Source organism: Schistocerca americana, chromosome 2, assembly GCF_021461395.2.
Source record: "Schistocerca americana isolate TAMUIC-IGC-003095 chromosome 2, iqSchAmer2.1, whole genome shotgun sequence".
NCBI classification, from domain to species: Eukaryota; Metazoa; Arthropoda; class Insecta; order Orthoptera; family Acrididae; genus Schistocerca; species Schistocerca americana.
This window is the reverse complement of record NC_060120.1, coordinates 160,388,550-160,413,317: the sequence shown is the minus strand read 5'-3', so window position 1 is coordinate 160,413,317 and position 24,768 is coordinate 160,388,550. Positions and strand designations below refer to the sequence as shown.

General features: G+C 40.8%; 1 protein-coding gene across 1 annotated transcript in view; it reads right to left on the bottom strand.

The window, feature by feature from the left end:
* The window catches only part of LOC124593848, a 542,124-nt gene that overhangs the window by 53,111 nt on the left and 464,245 nt on the right, over positions 1-24,768 (bottom strand). The window contains exon 8 of the mRNA XM_047132196.1: positions 11,016-11,104. Within this exon, the coding sequence (XP_046988152.1) occupies positions 11,016-11,104 (89 nt within the window). The remainder of the gene's footprint in view (positions 1-11,015; positions 11,105-24,768) is intronic.

Sequence of the window (24,768 nt, the reverse complement as noted above, 5' to 3'; positions counted from 1 at the left end):
GGCAAGTGCTCTACCATCTGAGCTGCCGAAGCACGACTCACGCCCTGTCCTCACAGCTTTACTTCTGCCAGTACCTCGTCTCCTACCTTCCGAACTTTACAGAAGCTCTCCTGCAAACCTTGCAGAAGTAGCACTCCGGAAAGAAAGGATACTGCGGAGACACGGCTTAGCCACAGCCTGGGGTATGTTCCCAGAATGCGATTTTCACTCTGCAGCGGAGTGTGCGCTGATATGAAACATCTTGGCAGATTAAAACTGTGTGCCCGACCGAGACTCGATCTCGGGACCTTTGCCTTTCGCGGGCAAGTGCTCTACCACCTGAGCTACCGAAGCACGACTCACGCCCGGTCCCGGGCTAAGGCTTTGGCTAAGCCATGTCTCCGCAGTATCCTTTCTTTCAGGAGTGCTAGTTCTGCAAGGTTCGCAGGAGAGCTTCTGTAAAGTTTGGAAGGTAGGAGACGAGATACTAATAGAAGTAAAGCTGTAAGGACCGGGCGTGAGTCGTGATTCGATAGCTCAGATAGTAGAGCACTGGCCCGCGAAAGGCAAAGGTCCCGAGTTCGAGTCTCGGTCGGGCACACAGTTTTAATCTGCCAGGAAGTTTCATATCAGCGCACACTCCGCTGCAGAGTGAAAATCTCATTCTGGAAACACTGTAATGCGTTAAACCTCCACCACAGTCCATGTGCTTTAAGGGGTTGGCTTTTGACACCTGAAATTCTAGTTATAGAAGTTTTTCTGAGTACACATTCGCAAGAAGAAGACAAAGTCCAGCTGTAAACACTTTGTAGATACTCTGGCTGGATGAGGGAATGTGAATCGCTGTTGGACACTAAAGAAATCAAGCTACACCTGGTCGGGTAAAAAATAATACAAATATTCTTGTACAAAGATCTTTATTAACTATTGCACATGCATTTACACACAGATATAGCAAAAGGGTGCAAACTGACAGTATAGAATGTCTGCAATTACTGTAAATTCTGATGGAATTAGGTCACAGAGTGCAGCAATTCCAGAAAATGGTGCAGCTGAGGGTGTTTACTACGCAAGGGGATATACAAATGATGCTTATAAACCTCTATTCCTGTTTGGATCTGTTAAAAAGAAAAAAAGATGGTTGTATTGTATCGACAGTAGTGGACTGGACGTTGTGCATCTTCTTATTCCATGGGTCACCAGAAAAAAATACCTTAAACTTTTTCTGTTACCACAAATGTTACTCAACATAACTTAAGAAAAAATAGCAGTGTGCAGAATAGAGTTATGCTGGTCCCTCTTAAAGAAATTACTCCTTTAGGCCTAATTAATGTGGAAAACCGGAAATGGGACAGACTGAGGTCAAAAAACGAAAACTGGTGTATTTGGCGGAAACAGTTTCCAAAGAGGATAACTACAAACAGCAACTCGATAAAGAGCAGCATTGCCAGTTGGCAAACAAGGAATACAAATTACTTTAAACATAGTGTATTGAAAAACTCTGAATACAAATATACTCTAAAATACAAGTGTAAATACTAATGAAGAATGATCACAAGTTGGTGTAATGCCAGAAAAGATGGGTTTGACGCTTTTCCTGCATTACATTAGACGATATTCAAAACAAGATCTATTTTTAAAGCTCCATGCCCAGTTGGATCTACTTAAAAAATGCAGGAAATAAAGTGCAAAATTAAAATCTTCAAAAACTGTCGGTTACAGGCAGGTGTAGCACATGCATTCTCTTTAGTAGTTCCGTTCCATCTTATAAGGGTTCCAGTGATAATGTGCACTACTATGGTGGAATATGGCAGTACACATCAGTTTATATAGTACAGTGGACATGAGAAAAATAGAGGGTAAACAGACATTCTGGATATGCTACAAGGTTTACGTTGCATTAGATGTACACTGTCGCACCTCCTATGTTGGAGATAGCAACATGCTCTATAATTTATGTGCCCTAGGGATCAGGCTGTTTCGTTAAAATTAGACCCAATTTATCAACATTCTGCGTTGATACAGATAATATCTAGACAGGTCAGTTCGCAATATGATAGGTATGATTACTTCGTGATCTTAACACCTCCTTCGAGAAAAGCTGGCCAATACTAAATAACATTGATTTCAGTGCCAAAACGTAAAACTGTCAGACAAGAGTCTGCACAATACCACTGTATGTCGATGAAGACAGTGCTCCAGAGTAAAATTGTGAAGACGTTTAGACATGTACTACACAGTTCTATACCGTATGTCATCAACAGATTTCCAGTGAGGCCCGATGACGTGAGACTGCAGTACGATGCGGGGCATCCTTAACATAACAGCTATATTTCGTTGTTCATACCCATAATTCAGTATTACTTAAAACTCATGCTTTGGTAAGCTTACACTGATTTGTAGGTATACTAGGAAGATACAATACTCAAAGAAAGTAAATGGAATTTGTAGCACAAGCTGGGAAACTTTAATTTAAATACTAGATGTAAGGCAGAAATGTCACTATGTATCTACACTTTAACACATATGCAATGCTACAAATTTCCTCCATATTTTGTAAAAGTAAAGAACTTAACAACGAACTATTAAGATATCAGAATTATGCATTAAAATATTTTGCATTTTGACTTAGTAGCGAAAGCAACGAATCTTATGTTAAATTGGTTCATGTAATAGATTCTTTTAGGATTCCCGGGAGTAGTCTTGCTTAAGGTAAGCAAACAGGACTGTGGTAATTTTCTCCATATTTCGCAATGTTATGCAAAAATTGTAACAAACTAACGCGTAGGCAGAATAATCATGCTTCCAACACCTTAGGGATATGTAGCAGAATGCTATATCCATTTGAAATTACAACTGCGTCACTGTATGTTGCAAGGAAACTACACAGCAATGGCGAATTCGAAGATTTTTAAAAAGGTCATGATCATCCTCATTCCATAAAAATGGTGTCATTACTGCTTTTATAAGCAACAGAATCAGTGGCAGAGGAGCTATGCTCCATAAATAATAAAGTGTGGAATGGCTTCCTTCGACTCTTGTATGGAAAAGGCCTTCTGCTGTACAAGCTTTTCTTAAATTGTTGCATACAGCAGATGGATCTGTGACACAGTACTACATATAGCACGTTTTTGTAATAAGTTTATCATCCACAGATACTTCGCTAGTCAGTCAGTGATTCCTGTATGTGATCACAATCATTAAAAACGTTGCAAATAGACTGGAGCTTTGCAATATGTATCGCTTTACCACAGAGTGATGCAATATGGCTGTGAACCTACAATACTGTGTGAAGTGATGTCACATTAATACATATATACTGCTAAATTTCTTCCCTAAGAAGGTATTGTGGGGTGGAGAGTAATAGCACGTGTACACAAAAACATGGATTGCATGTATGATTGCAGATCTCTGATCAAGAACTAAAAAATCTATCTTACGTCAAAATAAAATTTCTGTATTGTTATAATTTATAAAAAATACATATTTCGAGTATGAAACGCAGTTCGTGCTATTGCTGTAACTTATTTGTTCTATAGGAGTAAATAAAAATATACTCCGATCACATATTGACACTAAAAACTAAACTCCACCCGAACAAGTCATGAAGGCCCAACGGTACCGCCCTGCCGCCGTGTCATCCTCAGCCCATAGGTGTCACTGGATTTGGATATGGAGATATGTTGACACTATTACTGGCAAAATCACTACTCATTGGTTATGGCTGACGCGCAAAACAGCCACACCAATATAAATGAGCTGGTGAATAATGATGGAAGCTCCATGCAAGTGGTAGCAGGTGATGTGGTTGTCTATTAGAAGATAGTAACATTGGAAAACTGTACAGAATTGCAGGAATACTTTCAGTTCACTGATTGCTGCAGGAACTGGGAGTTGGACCAGGATACAAGTAAATGTAACGTGCTGCTCATAAGTAGACGAAGAGACTCACCCCTTTGCTATTACACCACTGAGAAAAGGTCACTGAAAACAGTAATAGGCAAGCAAATGCCAGGCTCAGATTCATTGGATGAATATTAAGCAAATGTTATGCATCCACTAAAGAAGGGGCTTACAAAACGCTTGTTCGACCGAATGCTGAGTATGATTTGTCAGTCTCAGACTCTGAGTTCCTTGGCAGGTCGCCTTAATGAAACAGGTAGACGAGATACAATTTGTACTGGCAGGCACGCGATTGTTAAGGACATTAAACAAGCTGTAGTAGTAGACACTACAAGAGAGGCACTGTGCATGTTGGAGAGGTTTATTGTTGAAAAAAATCTTACAGAGCACAGTCCAGGAAGAACTGGGCAACTTATTATTTCCTCCCACATACATCCTGTGAAATTATTCCAATGAGAAAATTCGAGAAATTGGATCCAACTCAGAGGTTTACCAATAATCATTCCTATCATGTGCTGTTCACAAATGGGACAGTGATGGGGGTTAAATGATAGATGTAGCAGAGGTTCCATCTTTGTAGCTAAATGTAAGTAATGAATTTGCTTATAAACTAACTTTGTTTCTAATCAACATCATCATCAAATCGGCGATCGAGGACCCTGTAGATCATGTGCCGACCTCAAAACGCTCCTCCATAGATGGTGATCTTGTCCACTTTGGTTCCAGTTGTCACGGACTTCTAGCTAGAAAAGGTGTTTCTGTAGCTCATCCTCCTATCGCGTTCTGGGTCTTCCCATTGGACGGGTATCAACAGGTCTTCCCTTACGTACGGCTTTTGCCCGAGAGGTGTCTGGTCTCCTAGCAATGTGGTGTGCCAAGCTTATTATCCGCGCTTTCAGTTTTTGAACGATGTTTCCTCATCAGCTCATACAGTTCCCGGTTTTTTCTACATGTCCACGAGCTCTCTTCCTGGACAGGTCCAAAGATCCTTCTCATAATTTTTCTTTCGAAGATCAACAAGTTTTATTAATCCTTCTTTGTTATGCTTAGGGTTTGTGTTCCATACAACAATACTGGCACTATCACGGCATTGTAAGCATTAAGTTTCGTCTTAATTGACATATTCTTGGATGAAATTATCTGCTTTAGACTGAAATAAGTTTTAGAACACTTCACAATACGTTTGTTTGTTTCTTGTTTTAAATTATTTTGCCTGTTGAACCATGTAACAAGGTACTTCAGATTTTCCACTTTAGCAAATTTCCATATCCCTACCTATAATGGGATATCATTAGGGGCTTCTCTTGATACCTCCATTACCTCGGTATTTCCCGCATTAATCCGTAACCCGATCTTACTTGTATTTTGCGCTAGGCCCTCTACAGTTTCTGCCATCTCTTCCTCTGATTCTGCTAGAACTGCGAAGTCGTCTGCATAGCCCAATAAATCTGTCCTACCATTTAGCGTCACCCCTTTGTTTTCTCTTTTCATTTCTCAGATTGCTTTCTCTAGGACCAGATTAAGTAACAGTGGTGAAATAACATCACCTTGTCTCACACCCGTTCTGATATGGAATTCCTCGGACAGCTCCCCTTGGTATTTGACTTTGGCTATTGTCTTCGCTGTGCACACCTTGACCATATTTATTAACTTCATTGGTATACCAAGCTATCTCAGGATTTGTACATACTTAATCTGTAGATACTGTCATAAGCCTTTGAGAAGTCCTCTAACAACGTCACCACAAACCGACGGCTGAATTCCTAGCACTTTTCCCAGATATTCTTAACGGTGAAAATTTGATCGATGGTCGATCGTTCTTCCTGGAAGCCTGCCCAGTGCTCTCCTACAATATCTTTTGCAAATGGCTTAAGTTTTTCAAGTATTATTAAAGACAGAACTTTATAAGGTACATTTAGGAGAGAAATGCCTCTGTAGTAGTTACAATTACTATTAATGTTCCTTTTATGCAGGGGGTTAATGACGGCTGATTTCCACTCTTCTGGGATTTCCTACTTTTCCCATATTTCTTTTTGTATAGCTCTTCCTGAAGTGTTTCTCCTCCTGCCTTCAGCATCTCTGCCATTTTTCTATCCTCTCCTGCTGCTTTATTATTGTTTAATTTCCTCATTGCTCTTTCTACATCTTGCTGAGTCACCTGAATGTTTGCAGCTTCTCATTCACCCTCCGCATTATTCTCAAGTGGAAAGCCACTCTCTGGGTCTTCAGCATTTAATAGCTCTTCAACATATTCTCTCTACCTGTTCAGGATTTTTTTCTTGTTTGGTACCGTATTTCCATCCTGATCATTAATAACTAAGGCGTCGTTTCTGTGACCATTCCTCACATGTTTCAACATCTGAAACATTATCCTGCCGTCTAATATTCTATTTCCCTTTTAGATTTCATCAGTTATATTGTGCATGAACTTTCTTTTTTCTGTTCTCACACACACACACACACACACACACACACACACACACACACACACACACACACACTATATATATACACACACACACACACACACACACACACACACATATATATATATATATATATATATATATATATATATATATTATTGCAAAGATCTGTCAGCTGTCAGAAACCCTTATAATTACCACTTTAGTAATATTACACTGATTAATAGGTAGACTTAGAAAAACAGTATGCAGATAAGTTATCGGAATATGCAACAGAAGCTGTTGGGTTTTAACGCAAATGCTAGCCGTAAGAAGGAGATGACACCAACAGAGGAAAGATGACAAGATGATAAGTTCTAGGATTGTTGCAACATATATACATTTAATGTGTTTATGCAGGTGCACAGCCGGTAGTTCCCCCAGGTTCACGCAGTGCTGTTGGAAGTCATTCCAATCTGGACCTTCGATTTCACCAAAAGCGGCGGCGGCAGCGGCGGCGGCCAGTGAGTGCTTTAGCCAGCTGGAGGCTGGGGAAGTGTGTTAGCAGTATTGGTTTCAATAGGCAAGCATACCTGTCTCTATCTCTCCTACAGTAAACATACAGTGGTAATTATTTATACATTAAAAGCCTCAGATTAGCGACCATCTACATTTGTCTTTGGATGAAGATCTCGTATGGAAGTCCTTACAGTGGCTACATCTTCAAAAAATTCCTGTTACACTAAAAAGTTATAATAATACTTTAGTTGTTTTTCACGTCAAAACTGTCATCCATTCTTTAAATTACCTGTTGTTATTGCACAGGGTTATGACCGTTGGAATGACTTACGGGCTCACTTTTCTTGAGCAGCCGCACCTGATTGGACCATCACGATACCATTAAGATAAGGCTATCTTGGAAACATGTGGCAGCCATATTGGGTCAGAAATTATACTTATTTAGGTAAGACTATCATGGAAATAATCTGGCAGCCATAGTGGGTCAAAAACTATAGTGAGAAAGATATGGGTAACATAATTATAGAGGCAGCCATCTCAGATCATAAAGTATAGTGGTAAGGATAATTTACTGGATAATAAATTATGTCCTAAATAAACCCCAATATTTGTCCATAACTAGTAGGATAGAATCACAGCATCCTAAATAACAGATAACGATGACAGTTGTGGTTTGTTTGGATCAGAGTCATAAATAATTGCACCAGACAAAGCTCTGCTTACCTATTTACAGCTCCATGCCTACAGTATGCATGCCAGCTGACAAAGAACCAATTCGAAAATTTTCTGCAAATTCCATAAGATACAAACAACAGTCAATTCTGGAAAATAATTACAGTCATTGCTTAACATCTCATTTACTCATTAACTGCACAGAAAACATCTGAAATGTGTTTACAGTCATAGGCGTTATTTGTGTAACATTGTGCTTCTATTGAGTTGTAGAGAATGAACTTTTCTGTGATTGCATTACCAGCTAACTCATTCAACAAAAGTCTTCCGCTCTCTTGAAATATTACAGATGTGTTCCTTTGCAGCAATCATTTCCATTCCTGCAAAACACAAACTGAAAAGTTGTCAACAAAATATCAATAATTATTAATGTAAAAATAAATAACTGGAAGTCTATGAGTTTCAGAAAAAAATTTGCATGAAAATATCAATATCTGAAATAATCAAACTTATTTTGAACAAATAAAATGAGCATTGTAATTCAGTTTTTCGTTAATTTTGACTGGTGAGGGGTCATTGTAATAATATTATAACAAATGACTGAATAGAAATTCGACACTCGTGAAATCAGGACTGGCTAGTGATACAAAATTGTAACAAAGTGGAGTAGGTAGAGACAGTAGAGGAAGAAGAATACAATTTTTTAGAAAAATAATCTTTCTGACTTCTCATAAGACTATGCAGCTTTTTACATTCTGCTGAAGTGTTTTTTTCTCTTAGAAAGTATTTAGTACAAGATTGCTACCTATATTACCTGAATTGGAAATTGCGTACCTATGTTCAAACGCTGCATTCTCAGACTTCAAAATCTTTATATATATATATATATATACTCCTGGAAATTGAAATAAGAACACCGTGAATTCATTGTCCCAGGAAGGGGAAACTTTATTGACACATTCCTGGGGTCAGATACATCACATGATCACACTGACAGAACCACAGGCACATAGACACAGGCAACAGAGCATGCACAATGTCGGCACTAGTACAGTGTATATCCACCTTTCGCAGCAATGCAGGCTGCTATTCTCCCATGGAGACGATCGTAGAGATGCTGGATGTAGTCCTCTGGAACGGCTTGCCATGCCATTTCCACCTGGCGCCTCAGTTGGACCAGCGTTCGTGCTGGACGTGCAGACCGCGTGAGACGACGCTTCGTCCAGTCCCAAACATGCTCAATGGGGGACAGATCCGGAGATCTTGCTGGCCAGGGTAGTTGACTTACACCTTCTAGAGCACGTTGGGTGGCACGGGATACATGCGGACGTGCATTGTCCTGTTGGAACAGCAAGTTCCCTTGCCGGTCTAGGAATGGTAGAACGATGGGTTCGATGACGGTTTGGACGTACCGTGCACTATTCAGTGTCGCCTCGACGATCACCAGTGCTGTACGGCCAGTGTAGGAGATCGCTCCCCACACCATGATGCCGGGTGTTGGCCCTGTGTGCCTCGGTCGTATGCAGTCCTGATTGTGGCGCTCACCTGCACGGCGCCAAACACGCATACGACCATCACTGGCACCAAGGCAGAAGCGACTCTCATCGCTGAAGACGACACGTCTCCATTCGTCCCTCCATTCACGCCTGTCGCGACACCACTGGAGGCGGGCTGCACGATGTTGGGGCGTGAGCGGAAGACGGCCTAACGGTGTGCGGGACCGTAGCCCAGCTTCATGGAGACGGTTGCGAATGGTCCTCGCCGATACCCCAGGAGCAACAGTGTCCCTAATTTGCTGGGAAGTGGCGGTGCGGTCCCCTACGGCACTGCGTAGGATCCTACGGTCTTGGCGTGCATCCGTGCGTCGCTGCGGTCCGGTCCCAGGTCGACGGGCACGTGCACCTTCCGCCGACCACTGGCGACAACATCGATGTACTGTGGAGACCTCACGCCCCACGTGTTGAGCAATTCGGCGGTACGTCCACCCGGCCTCCCGCATGCCCACTATACGCCCTCGCTCAAAGTCCGTCAACTGCACATACGGTTCACGTCCACGCTGTCGCGGCATGCTACCAGTGTTAAAGACTGCGATGGAGCTCCGTATGCCACGGCAAACTGGTTGACACTGACGGCGGCGGTGCACAAATGCTGCGCAGCTAGCGCCATTCGACGGCCAACACCGCGGTTCCTGGTGTGTCCGCTGTGCCGTGCGTGTGATCATTGCTTGTACAGCCCTCTCGCAGTGTCCGGAGCAAGTATGGTGGGTCTGACACACCGGTGTCAATGTGTTCTTTTTTCCATTTCCAGGAGTTTGTATATATATATATATATATATATATATATATATATATATAATGCTTTCTGAAAGAGGTATATATATAGCCCAAAATCAGTCACAGTGTTGCTTATTAGTTTCAGTAGCGTTTATTAACAGTCAACAAAGCTTGAAATTTAAAAAAAAGCATCCCTTGATGTAACATTGTTACTGAAAAGTGATCATAAATATAACTAATGTTTGTTCTGAACCAACAAGTCTAGTATTCAGTTATTTCCGTGATTACTGAAAAACCTACTTGAAGTGTAAAATTAAACAGAATGTACTTAGCTGATATGTAAGTGATTTGTGTGCCTTAATGTGCGGTAATGAGCACAAGTAGCTTGTAAATCTCACTAATAAATTAATATAATAGAGATATAGTTCTTAAACAACATAACTGGTTGCGGTATGTATATGTATCCTTACTGTAACAATGTCATGGGAAGCTAATCTGCGAATATGTCTAATGATTCTACTGTAAAGAATATGAAAAAGGAAATAAATCTGTAATCACAACAGTGGAAACAGAATGAAGTTCCATCGTGTTCGTCTTAGTAACGAGCAGGCATCAGAATTACAAACGGAATGACTAAGTACAGCCCACGTCGTGCTTGCTGTGTTTGTTTACGTTCATCCCTGTACATTTTAAATATGAATGCTATATCGCAATATCACATTCAGCCAACAGGCTGCGAGATCCAAATACCTTTACTGCATTGCTGTTGTGAGAGCAGATTTCATCAAAATATTTTATCTATCAAATTTACAATCTTCATCTTTGATTCCGAGTCGTGAGTAACAGAAATAAGATTGTCTTAAGAGAACAGTTGCATTTAATGGACTAAACGTTTCTAGCTATTACCAGGTATCTATTATGTGAAAGGTCGTCTTGGCAAATTAAAACTGTGGGTAAATGTTCCTCATACGGCAATAAAACTGCACTATTTTCGGGCGATACGAGACCCTTCCGTTAGCATAGTTAGCCATTAAGTAGGCAGTCGACTGGATACCTGAACTTTATCGCAAATCTACTAATACCCACATTACTCCATTGATAGATCTGTCATTAATGTTTACCAGACTATTCTGATAAACTGCAGGAGAGATTCGCAGGAGCTGTAGAGTAATATGCGTTGTTCCTAAATAACTATACTGGTATAAATTCGTTATTATTTGGCTGCTAGGAAAGTTCTCACGAAATAAGGAAGTGCAGAGGTTACCTATCTGAAGAAACCTTTGACCTTCACGGTCGTACTTGGGCCACACTACAGGTTCGTTGCTCGTCACAGGGTGTGGCTCGTTTGGATTCCTGCAAAAGACAAACGTTTTGGAAATATAGTAACATATTGTGGAGGAACTTCAAAAATTATGATACAACTGACTCTGAAACTAAAATAATTTGTCCGAATGCATTGTACATCGTATGAGAGCACAGGAATGGAAATAACAATTTTAAAGTAAAAAATAAGTATTATTAATTACTGAAATATGATAGATAAGTTGCTACAAGTAAAAGCACCAAAATTAACAGATCATAACACGTATAAATTATTTGTATATGTTAATAATTTATATAGACTTCAGCTGATTTCTGTAATTTTGGAATTGTATGCAGTTATGTATGCTTATATCAAACTATTTGTAGTATAATGTTGGGCAAACCACATTCTGCATAAATTAAAAAGCACAGAATTCCATTTGCTAACTAAATATATTCATTAAGAGAAAACAAGCTAACATCGGAACCGGAAGAAAATGTGACCATATGAGACTGATGCGACAAAAATCGTCGATGGTACATAGGGAATATAGTAGAGCAACATTCGTATGGCACATCTGCTTTATTTCCGATATCTTTTTCAGCAGAAATAGCCAGAAGTCAGAAACATGTTGCGTGCTTGAATTTTAAAAAATGCCGCAAATAAAGTATTCATCCGGAGGCTAAATATTTAGCTGCAATCCGTTGTTTCAAACCTCAGTCTCCCCACACCCTTTCTAAAAGCGGAATGAGCCAATGGGCAATTTTTTTTGTTTTTTTTTCTATTTTCCCCAGGTGGAGTGTCGATACGATGTGATGGAACTCAGGTTTGATTTTCCGGATTCGCAAATATTTCATACAGATTATTAATTCTTTAAACATTCCTCTTGTCTGAAAAGTGGTCTGTTTGATGATGGACCAACCACACATGTGCCACCCTCCACCACACACACACACACACACACACACACACACACACACACACACACATCACTCACACAAACACTCCGTTTCCAAAGGACGCTTTTCAGACAGCAAAAAGTGGCCAGTTACCGAACAAGAGGAAGTTCATACTACATTCAGGAGCTGTATTAAAGTAAAGCCCATCCTCTAGTATTGCCAAGTCTTCACTGCGTCTTTGCAAAGCGTGATAACACAGTTTCATACAAAGAGTACTGTTGGTTGCTTCCGAAAACAGACTTACACCAGAGATAAAATCAAAACCGATCCAGTGATTGCAGCTATATATAGTATGTTTCCGTAAGAACATGCAAAAATGTAAGGGGACGTACTGAACGCTCCACTGAAAAATTTGTGACAGGGAACCTGAGGTCAGAGAAGCCAGCTTAGGGAGATATCCAAGTAAACTTATCTACCGCTTTGTCTGGCGTTACTGTTTTTCAGCTTATTTGCAACTAACATGCTTACAAGTTTACACGTACTGTTCTGTTTATTTACATGTAAATCCCTTTTTTTTCCTGAAAGGAAACAAGGCGGAGGAGCCTGATTACCAGGAAGCCGTGAGGTAGGTTTTGCTTACTTCTCTTGTCGATAAGTTGGCTTTGTTGTATCGTATTTACATTGTCCCATGACAGAACGTGCTAGGAATCAACGACAGACCAATACATTAATCAGTGCTATTCAGAGGCGTACAGTGCAATACGATGGAGCAGTACTGGTGCAGTATTTCCTGATAGCTAGATTGGAAGTGGAATCCTATTCCATGACCTGCGAGGTCACCTGACCTGAATCCCCTTGATTACTTACTGTGGGGATATCTAAAGTCACTTGTGTGTGAGACCACAGTGGATACGGAGATGGAATCGGTTGCCAGAATCGTAGATGCCTGTGATGTGATTCGGAGCTCACCTGGGATATTTGTCAGGGTTAGAACCTTGTTCGCCGATATCGTGCGGACTAGATGTGCGACTGGAATCAAGACTTCCTTGCAGGCAGAACTCAAGACGTCGCGCTTAACGGAACAGAATCGACAGATGTAAACGTAATTTCCGGAGTACCCTAAGGGAATGTGATAGTGTCGTTACTATTTACGGTGAATATAAATAATCTAGTAGAAAGAGTCGGGAGCTGTTTAAGACTGTTCTCAGATGGCACGGTTCCCTACAGGAAAGTAGCAATGCCAGAAGACATTACTGATTTGTAGAATGTCCTAAAGAGGAGTGTTGAACGGTGGAGACTCTGGCAGTTGACCCTGAACGTCAATACATGTAACTTACTGTGCATACACAGTAATAGTAATCCACTATTGTACAACTACATAACTCATGACAAATAGCTGTAAACGGTATGTACCGTAAAATATCTTGGAGTATTTATCCAGAGTGACCTTAAGTGGAATGACTACAAAAAAAAAAAAAAAAAAAAAGTATGAAAAGCAAATGCATGACTCAGACTTACTGCAAGAATGTTAAGAAAATCTATCTCATCCATTGCTCAACCGATTCTTGAGTATTCATCATTAATCTGGGACCGTTACCGGGTAGGACTAGTGGAAGAAATAAAGAATATCCAACGAAGAAGGGCGCATTTCGTCACAGGACCGTTTGGGTTGCCCGAGTGCGTTTCAGGAATGCCAAAAACAGAAGAAAACCACCTCTAGTGGCAGACACTACAAGAGAGGCATTGTGCATCACTGAGAAGTTTTCTGTTGAAATATCGAGAGAGCACTTTCCAGGAAGAGTCGGCCAACATATTGCTTTCTCCCACATACACCTTGCGAAATGACCACAAGGAGAATATTCGAGAAATTTGATCTAATAGAGAGGCTTAGCAAGAATCATTCTTCCCATTTGCCAGTTGCAAAAGTGAAGGGTGGATCAGTCAGTGATGTCCGAAGTATCCTCCGCTATACACCGTCACATGGCTTACAGAGTACTGATGTGGCTGTAGCTTATGAAACACTGGACGAGTATAGTCTGGGTGATCTGCATTCCGATTTAAGCAACAGCTAGTTTTTAACGCATTTCATTAATGAAGACGTTAAACCTCCTGAATTGTAAGTACAGTGGTATAATTTCGCAGGTATATGCTATATGTGGGTACTATATGCAAAATGTCTTGCCAATATAGTTAATAATAAAGAAGTAATGAATGCCTAACACTGAAGTTGTATACTGCATGAATAGAAAAAATGTAATAAGCAGTAAATATTTTTCCTGTCATTATTTTGCGAGCAGTGCCAGCGGTAAAAATTGTCATAAAGGTTAGAAATTATGATTAAAGTTTGTTAAAAGTTGCTAAGTGATCTGTTTCGCAAATACTGGATGAATATAGTCTGGATATTTGCGTATGGTGAGCTGCACTGCCCCAAGACATGTACAAGATTTGTGAATATAATACTTATCTTGCAGTGTTAAACTTTTAACAGAAGATTACTATATGAGTAGTTTATGACGGTATTTTAAATTTTTAAATTCGTTCACTAATTACATGAAATATTGGAAATCAAATTTTTGTTGCTCCTGAAAGCCATTAATTAGGTAGTCTGTCACTGCGACCGAATTAGTCGTTTGGTAATATAGATGAGTTGTTTATTAAGCTTGATCTGGGGATACCTACTTCGAGATCGTGTCCATTAAGGTCTCTGCCACGCTTAATTGTGCATTGCTTGTGAGCTTTGTTATGTAGTTATAGTAATGAGTCCGCCTCCATTTGTGAACTTCAGTACGATGACGTGCATACATACTTTAAAGAAAAGCACAATGTGAGAAATATGGTATTTGTAAATAATGTTTAGTCACGCAAATGTAATTTATTTCCATACATCTCCCTCTGCATGACTAAATATTTTTTATTGTTATATTTTTGACATTGTATTTTGTATGTCTCTAACACTTGCTGTTAGCAAAACTCTGGCAGCAATTCTTGTATGGTTACTACGATACCACCGAGCCGATAGGACGCACAGCAGAGCAGCAGTAGCAGCACTTGTGTGTTCAACGTCGATTAATTCAGTCTTTGTTTTTTGTTCACATGCTTCTGCAAAGAAGTGAACTGTACGTGTGTATTTTCTGTGTAGATTAGAGTTTAGAAAATTAATCGTAGTTTTTTTGGTTTTGCTCAAGTCCTGTGAATATCGTTGTGTAGGGCAGCTTCGCAGTGTAAATTTTCCGTGCAGAGAAATTTATCTCTGTTTAATATCTTGCAGTCTCGGAGTTCAGTGAGAAATCTGCTCATCAATTTTTAGTGTTACTTTATTCTTCTTTGGTATATTTTCAAACTTAGTAGCACCATTTGAGAACTCATATCTATTTTATACATGGTACGATATGGCTAGGGACTGTGCTTGTTGTGAGCGGACACAAGGAGAGGTGGCTGTTGTCCGTAAACAGCTGGAAGTTGCGTTGGCTACGGTCGACAAGCTTCTAGCTAATGCTCGAAGTTGCAGTGATGTCGGGGTGCCAGTGACGAGATCTGCGACACCTTTGGTGTCATTGGAATACCCTGGTGGCCCGGTTGTGACTGCGGCTTCCGATACGTAACATTTGACCGGTCCCTCCTCACTCCAGAGTGGGTGGCAGACAGTACTGGGTTCGCGGGGCACTGGGCGGAAGGCGAAACAGGGAGCACGCCGTACGGCTGGCTCCCTACGTCTTAGCAACAGGTACGAGGTGCTTCCCAGTGTTGATGATAACTTTGAGCCAGCACGGGATGCCTCTCCTGTTGGGCCAGCGGTCTATTTTCCTACCCAGTCCGGACAAGTACAGAGGGTGGGGGATATGCTAGTCATTGGGATCTCCAATGTTAGGCGGGTTATGGAGCGCCTCAGCAGGCAAGGCGAGAAAGAATTCTAGCGTGCATTCGGTATGTTTGCCGGGTAGTCTAACCCTTGATGAGGGGGAGGCCCTGCCGGCGGCTATCGAGCGCACTGGGTGTAACCGGCTGCATGTAGTGGCACATGTCGCCACGAATGACGCCTGCCGCTTGGGTTCTGAGGCTATCCTCGGCTCCTTTCGGCGGCTGGCTGATTTGGTGAAGGCAACTAGCAACGCACGCAGGGTGCAGCCTGTCTGTTTGTAGCATCGTACCCAGGGTTGATCGCGGTCCTCTGGTTTCGAGCAGGGTGGAAGGTCTAAACCAGAGGCTCAGACGGCTCTGCGACGTATCGGGTGCGAATTTCTCGACCACTGCTATCGGATGCAGAATTGTAGGGTTAGCCGTAATAGGTCAGGCGTGCACTAGACGCAGGAAGCGGCTACTAGGGTGACGGAATACGTGTGGCGCGCACACGGGGCTTTTTTAAGTTAGAGGACCCCTCCCTTGGGAGCAAACACGATTTGCCTGTTAAATCAGCCACAGTGATCTCAGAGAATCTTGGACCTCGCAGATCAGAGATAGAAAAGGTTAATATGATTTTAGTAAACTGCACGAGCATCCAGGGAAAGGTCCCAGAATTAGTATCGCTTATTGAAGGTTATAATGCACAGATAGTATTGGAAACAGAAAGCTGGTTGAAGCCAGACGTCAATGATAACGAAATCCTAAGTTGAGACTGGAATATGTATCATAAGGATAGGTTAGTCGCCAATGGTGGCAGCGTGTTTATTGCAGTAAAAAATTCGATAAAATCTAGCAAGGTTATCACAGATTCCGAATGTAAATTAATCTGGGTGAAAATGAGTATCAAAGAACGGTCAAAATTGGTGATCGGATGCTTTTATATACCACCTGGGTCAGGATCTGTAGTTGTAGAGTGCTTCAGACAGAGCTTGCAGAATAGCATCAGTAAATTTCCTGATGATGCCGTTGTAATACGGGGTGACTTCAACTTGCCAGGTATAGATGTGGGGTGTTGTGCCATCAAAACTGGTGCCAGAGACAGGGAATCGTGTGGCACTGTTCTGGATGTCTTGTCCGAAAATTACCTTGAGCAGATAGAGAACCAACTCGTGAGGGTAATGGAAGATAACAGAGAGAAGGCCGATATACTGAATTCGGTCTTCCAAAGTTGTTTCACCGAGGAAGATCGTAACTCTGTCCCTTCTTTCAATAGTCGTGATACCGTCAAAATGACAGATATTGAGATAACCGATCGTGGAATTGAAAGGCAGCTACAATCGCTTAGTAGTGGAAGGCTTCAGGACCAGATGAGATACGTATAAGACTATATAAGGGTTATGCGAAATAAATTGCTCCTCTTCCAGCAGTAATTTATCGCAGATCGCTTGAGCAACGAAAGGTACCCAACGACTGGAAAAAAGAGCAGGTCATTCCTGTTTTTAAGAATGACCGTAAGACAGATCCACTCAATTATAGACCTATATCGTTGACGTAAATCTGTTGTGGAATTATGGAACATGTTTTATGCTCAAAAATTGAGACGTTCTTTGAAAATGAACAGCTCCTCTATTAAAATCAACAGGATCCCGCAAACAGAGATCCTGCCAAACTCAGCTCGCTCTTGTCCTCCACGAGATCCACAGCGCAGTGGACAAAGGCTCACAGGCTGATGCCGTTGTTCCTTAATTTCAGTAAGGCATTTCAAAACGCCCAGCGATTGGATTTCAGACTTCCTTGCACACAAAACTCTAAATCTAAATCGACAGATGTAAAGGTAATATCCGAGGTATCACAGGGAAGTGTGATAGGACCGTTGCTATTCACAATATATATAAACGATCTAGTAGAAAGCGTCGGATGCTCTTTAAGGCTATTCGCAGATGATGCAGTTGTTTATACCAAAGTAGCAACGCTAGAAGATAGAAACAGTTTGCAGAACGACCTGCAGAGAATTGATGAATGGTGTAGACTCTGGCAGTTGACCCTGAACGTAAGTAAATGTAACATATTGTGCATTCATAGGAAAAGAAATCCACTACTGTACAGCTACACTTCTGGTGATAAACAGCTGGAGGCAGCGTCTGCCGTAAAATATCCAGGCGAAACTATCCAGAGCGACCTTAAGTGGAATGACTACATAAAACAGATAGTGGGAAAAGCAGACACAAACCTCAGATTCATCGGAAGAATCTTAAGGAAATGTAGCTCATTCACGAAAGAAGTGGCTTATAAGGCACTTGTTCGCCCGATTCTTGAGTATTGTTCATCTATCTGGGATGCCTGTCAGGTAGGACTGATAGAGGAGATAGAGAAGATCCAACGTCGCCTTTCTTCACGGTATAGTTTAGCTGGCGAGGGCGTTACGGACATGCTAAACAAACTCTACTGGCAGACGTTACAAGAGAGACGACGTGCCTCACGGAGATATTAACTACTGAAATTTGAGGACAGCACTTTTCAGGAGGAGCCAGACAAGATATTACTTCCCCCAGCATACATCTCGCGTATTGACCACTCGGTGAAGATTCGAGAAATTAGAGCCAATACAGAGCCTTACCGTCAATTATTCTTCCCATGCACTCTTCGCGAGAGGAATAGGCTTGGAGGGATTAGATAGTGGTACCGAAAGTAACCTCCGCCACACACCATTAGATGGCTTGCGGAGTATAATGTAGATGTAGATACATACTTTCTGCCTTAAGTTTTCCTGTGTGTGTTACGTATGAATACAACAGGTACCTTATAATGGACTTTGACCGAAAGCGATCGCACGATAAAGACCAAATTGAATAGCTGCTTCACATGTACGTGTACATGACGTCATTTTTTCAAGGATACTTTCCGATGATTAGGTGGGCTCAAGTCATGGTCAGGCCATTCGTTTAAGGGTAGCGTCTTTGACTTGTAATCAAAACGTCCTGAATCCCGGGTCTGAATAGTATAACTGCTTTTATTATGAACAAAAATCATCAGCAATTGCGGCCGAAGACTACCGCTATGAAGTGTCACCCTCGTTCTGCTAAAGGCCTTGTCAAGCAAGATTGTGAATGAAACGAGAAACTGGCCCTAAAAGCCGGAAGAATCAGCACTGACCAACCGCAAGAGGAGACAGGAGGCAATGGAAACCACTGCATTAAAGGCACACACTGTGTATCCAACAGACATGTGACCTGTAATTGAAAAAAGTTTTATGATCTCTTCGTTGGAAAGGAATTCAGTGTTATACCTCCCTTCAGAATTCTGTGAGGGGACTGCTAAGGGGGAGATAAAATGAGAAGATGATTGAATAATCATTGAAAAGGTAACGTTCTGTAAGTCGAGTGTGGAATGACAAGTCTGATCGAGGTAATGAAGCTACAAAACCTGAAACGGTCGATGCCAAGGCTCAGTCTACATATAGTGGGGGTCCGTCAGGTGAAATGGAAAGAAGACAAAGGTTTCCGGTCAGACGAGTAAAGGGTAATATCAGCACCAGCAGAAAAAGGTATGGCGGGAGAAGGTTTGTTACGAATAGGATGGTAGGGCAAACAGTGACTTACTGTGAATAGTTCAGTGATAGCGTTGTTCTCATCAGAATCGACAGCAGACCAACACCGCCAACAATAGTTCAGGTATACATGCCGACTTCATAAGCAGAAGTTGAAACGAAATGTGTGGCTAGCACCTCCCGTCTGGTAGACCAGTCGCCTAGTGCATGTCTTTTTAGTTGATGCTTGCCCTTGCATGGCATACCGCCGCTCTGATCACTCAGCTGTCGAGGCGGACAAGCAGAAGATAAAGAGAGACAAAAAAGTATGTGAGGATCTAAACAGGCAATTCAGTTCCATACATGAAGACGAAAGTGTAATAATCATGGCGTATTGGAAGGCGGGTGTAGGGGTAGGAACTGAATAAAGGGTTACGGGAGAATATGGACCTGGTAGTAGGTATGAGAGAAATTGTTCAAATGGCTCAAACGCTACGGGACTTAACATCTGAGGTCATCAGTCCCCTAGACTTAGAACTACTTAAACCTAACTAACCTAAGGACATCACACACATCCATGCCCGAGGCAGGATTCGAACCTGCGGTCGTAGCAGCAGCGCGGTTCCGGACTGAAGAGCCTAGAACCGCTTGGACAAAGCGGCCAGCATATGAGAGACGAGAAAAAGTAACTGAGTTCTACAATAACAGTAACAGCGAATACTCCGTTTAAGAGTCACAATATGAGGAGGACTAGTTTTCCAAGCCGAGAAATACGGGAAGATTTCAGTTATATTACATCATAGCCAGACAGAGATTCCAAAACCAAATATTATATTATAAGGTACACTCAGGAGAAGGTATACACTGCGATCACAATTCAGTAACTGTGTAAAAATGTTGTACTCTAAGAGACTTGTCCGGAAGCGCCAATGTGCACTGAAGTGGGATACTGAAGTACTGAGGAATGATGAGAAGCTTCTTAAGTTTTCTTATATTGTAGACAGTAGAATAATAAATGTTACAATATGTGGTTTAATTGAAGAAGAATGGAGAACTCTATAAAGAACAGTCACAGAATTTGGACAGACAAATAAAGATACAAGGAAGGTAGCTGCTAAGAAACCATAGGCAATAGAAGAAATACTTCAACTGATTGAAGAAAGTAGGAAGTGCGAAAATGTATATGGAGGTTTAGAAACACAGAAATATGTGTCACTTAGGAAATAAGTAAGTTGGAAGCGAAGGAAAACCAAGGCGAAATGGCTGCAGGAAAAATATGAAGGAACCGAAGACGAAATCTTCGTCGGTATAAATGATTTAAAATGTAGAAAACTCTCAATCATTGAAAATAAAAATGTGGGCTTCGACATAAAAAGTGCGATGTTAATTCCGCTGTTAAGCGTAGAGAAGAGGGTAGATAGATAGTAAGATTGCGTTGAAGGCCTCTACGAAGGAAGCACTTCTCTAATGGCGTGTCTGCGGATGTGGAAGACATAGGGGATCCAGTATTGGAGCCATAGTTTAATAAAGGTTTTGGTAGACTTCATATTAAATAAGACAGAAGGAATACCTAACATTCCTTCGGAATTTCTCAAATAATGGAGGTAAATAGCAGCCAAGCAAGTGTTAGAGTTACTTTGTGGAACGTATTAGTCTGGAGACATACCATTAGACATTCTGAAAATTTCATACAATCTCGAAGACAACAAGGATAGATCAATGCAAAAAAAAAAAAAAAAAAAAAATGCACATCAACTTAACGGCTTATGCATCCAAATTGCTGACAAGAATAACATACTAAAGCCTAAAAAGGTAGGTTTAAGATCTGTTGGATGGCGATCAATTTGCATTCGGAAAGGTAAGGGAACTAGAGAGGCAGTTCTGACTTCACGAATGGTAAAGGAAGCAAGTCATAAGGAAAATCAAGACACATTCACAGGCTTGTTCGACCTATAAAAAAGTTTGGCAAGAATGGTGCAGGGCGTTTGAAATTCTGAGAAAAATGGAATGTGCCATAGGAAAAGACGGTAATTTTAAAAAACTACATATTTTTGCCTTCAGCTGTACTTTATGTTTATTCTCTACCTATTTCAAGTTTTTTGTCGGAACAGGAGTAAACTGTAAAAAAAGACACAGTGCGTTTACAGGTACACAGACTGTTTTCAGACGTACTGTTATCACAGTTGTATATGTTCTACTTTTAGTTGGCTCATATATGATGAAAATGTATGCTTGATCCATTAACGCACACTCAGTAAGTTCAAATGGCTAACTAACCTAAGGACATCACAAACATCCATGCCCGAGGCAGGATTCGAACCTGCGACCGTAGCTGTCTTGCGGGTCCAGACTGCAGCGCCTTTAACCGCACGGCCACTTCGGCCGGCACACTCAGTAAGTGCTAAGGTTTTAAATAATGACATTTCTCTATTTTCTCTTGCGAAACCGGAAGACAATAAACATAAAATTCTACATCTGATGGTACAAATATACTTTTTTCATATTATCTGACAGCTGTAAATAGTCACTTACGAAAGGCTCTAAACACCGATAGTATATAGTATGAAAAAAAATTAAGAAGGAACGGTGAAAACTGAAGACCCAGAAAGATGTACTTGAATTAAAACTAAAAAAAAGTAAGGTAAAAAATTCTGTGAACTTTTAACTCGCCATTTGTCCTATCATTCATCGTATGTAGGACTAATTTGTTGAACCAGCTGTAGAACTAAGAAAATGGAAAAAAGGCAGTCCACAGTGAGATTCAGGTTCTCTGTTTAGTGGTAGTCTCTACGTTCAAAACCAGGAACGTTGTGTGTGAAATGATGTCGACTGATTTCTTTCTGCAACGTTCTTCCACGAAGCTAGAATGTGAGGGACAAGTATTTTCCTGTCATAATTCCTCACAATGCCCTGAATGTAACTGAAAAGGCATCGCTGCTAACATGCCTAAGACTACTCACGCAAATGAAAAAAGAACGATTTTATTGTAAGGAAATTTTTATTTACTTTTGTCATATTTAAGGGTTGTGGAGAGACCAGAGTGTCATAGGTCAACAGTTGTTATCTATTAATGCTACGTAATTTGCTTCCGACCGAGCATATTCTGAAGAAAACAACTCTATTGGCGATATCGTCGGAAGAATGGGAATTAAGTGTGGAAACTGACAGGACTGAATACCAGTATAGACTAAGAGATGGCAGCATTTTAATAATAGATAAACTACCTAAAAGTTATCACCTAAATGTTAAAAAAATGCTAAGTAATTTACATACTGCTTAGGCAGGAACCAGTGAAGCACAAAAAATGTGAATAATAAGAAAATGTGCACAATTATGCAAATATAGTTTTACCTTAAGAAAACAGAAATTCTTTGTCTTTATCACCCAAAAAAGTTCTCAGTGGGTTTGTTTATTTTCTTAGTATCACTGAAAGGGTACAGTACCCCCCAACATTGAAAATAGGTACGAAATTCTTGTCAGAACAACACATTTTTTTGTGTAAAAGTAACTGAATTTCAATTAATACAGCGAAGCCGGATACCAGTGTGGGAAAGAATGACAATTTATTTATTTAATTGATCACATGTGCACTCCCTCAAAATAAATCCCTACATCCAGTTTGGTGAGATCTGTGAAAGGAATGAATGTATGGTCGTCTGCTAACCACAGATAGTGAATCGGAATATATGATCATCTTTGAGTCGATCCTTTGGCTACCTTTGGTGAGACCAAAGAGATGGAAGTTACCAGAGCTTTGAGCGTCTGAAATGTGGCTGACCAATAAGGTAGCAAGGTGCTTCTCCCACTTCGAGAGAGGTGCGAGAGAATCGGAATACGGCCATGTTTCAGCACTCTGCCGCTGAACCTTCTGCTGTAAAGTCCTGTTTTTTTTTTGTTGTGCTCCGTAATGAAAGAGTGGAGGCATGGTATGGATGTGGAATATTTAAGAGTAGTTAGAATTAATAATTTCTCTTTCACAGGACCTTTTGTGGGGAAAATTACAAAGTGAGGCAGGTAATTTTAAGGGGATTGTAGTAAACCAACGGTCACAAAGAGCCCACGTGTAGTTATAAGTTGAGATACTTCCGTGAGCTTAAGCTGAAATATTTAAGAATTAATAGCGTGTGTACAATAAGCTGAAATATCTAAGAATTAATAGCGTGTGTACAATAAGCTGAAATATTTAAGAAATAGCGTGTGTATCATAAGTTGAAGTATTTAAGAAATATCATTCCGTGTGACGCTAAATTTAAACTCTGAGAGAGAATCAAGGTGAGTCGGCCGTTTTTCCAGCAACGCCACTTGGCTTGCATTGCACAGGAAGACGTGCGTTTATCTCCAGAGTTCGCAGTAGGAAAGTAGAATTACAAAGTGGGGCAGGGTCGTGTGAAACTGGGATAAATATTGATTGAAGTGGGAAAGCGGAAAGTGATGAAGTTGTAACCGTTCTTTGTGTAATATTTCATATTGTTGTGTTGTGTATGTCTTGTAATTTGGGTATGTGTGTTTTGCATGGGAGTAGCAAGGTAGTTTTGAAAGATTTGTGGGTATGCCTGTTCCTTCTGTATCGCTCGATCTGGAGGAAAGTTTCGTGAGGATAATTGTGAGAGGCGAAGTGTGAGGTATAATAAAAGATCCACCATCCGATCCAGGGAGTGCACTGTTGCGGTAAATAGATTACGAGACCATAGTATAGAGATTCACTAACGTAAAGCCATGCCCACTGGGCGGAATTTCTCATGTGATTTTGTTGTAGGTTGTAGAATTTGTGTGTTTAGGAATAAATCAAATAGTGAAAAGAAAGAGATTGGTGGCCTTTTTTCATTAAATTGTATGTTATTGTAATGTCCCGAATTTATATAAAAGCCGTTAAATCAAAGACAAAAGGTAAATGTGGTATTGCCAGTGCGTAGTGTACAGTCAGAGTTCTATAAATCACTGATAGTCAGATGCGTGTTTCCGTTGCGTATTATTCATACAGGAGGATAATTTGTAACTAAATAGTAAGATACGAGAATTCATGTTGCTCGATAAATAAAGGAAGATTCCACTCGCTTGGCAAACCACTCATCTTGCAGGCCTGACTGCTTGATGCCACAGTATGAGAAAGGCAAGTGGGTGCCTCTCATAATTTCGACCCTGCCAGGATTCCGTTTTTTTTTGCCACGATAATTTTGTTACCTGGGTATTTAATTTGTTGCCAGGATTCCATTTTTTTGCCACGATAATTTTACCTGGATATTTAATTTGTTGCCAGGATTCCGTTTTTTGCCACGATAATTTTGTTACCAGGATATTTAATTTGATGCCAGGATCCCGTTTTTTTTGCCACGATAATTTTGTTACCAGGATATTTAATTTGTTGCCAGGATTTCGTTTTTTGCCACGATAATTTTGTTACCAGGATATTTAATTTGTTGCCAGGATTCCTTTGCCAGGATCGTTTTTG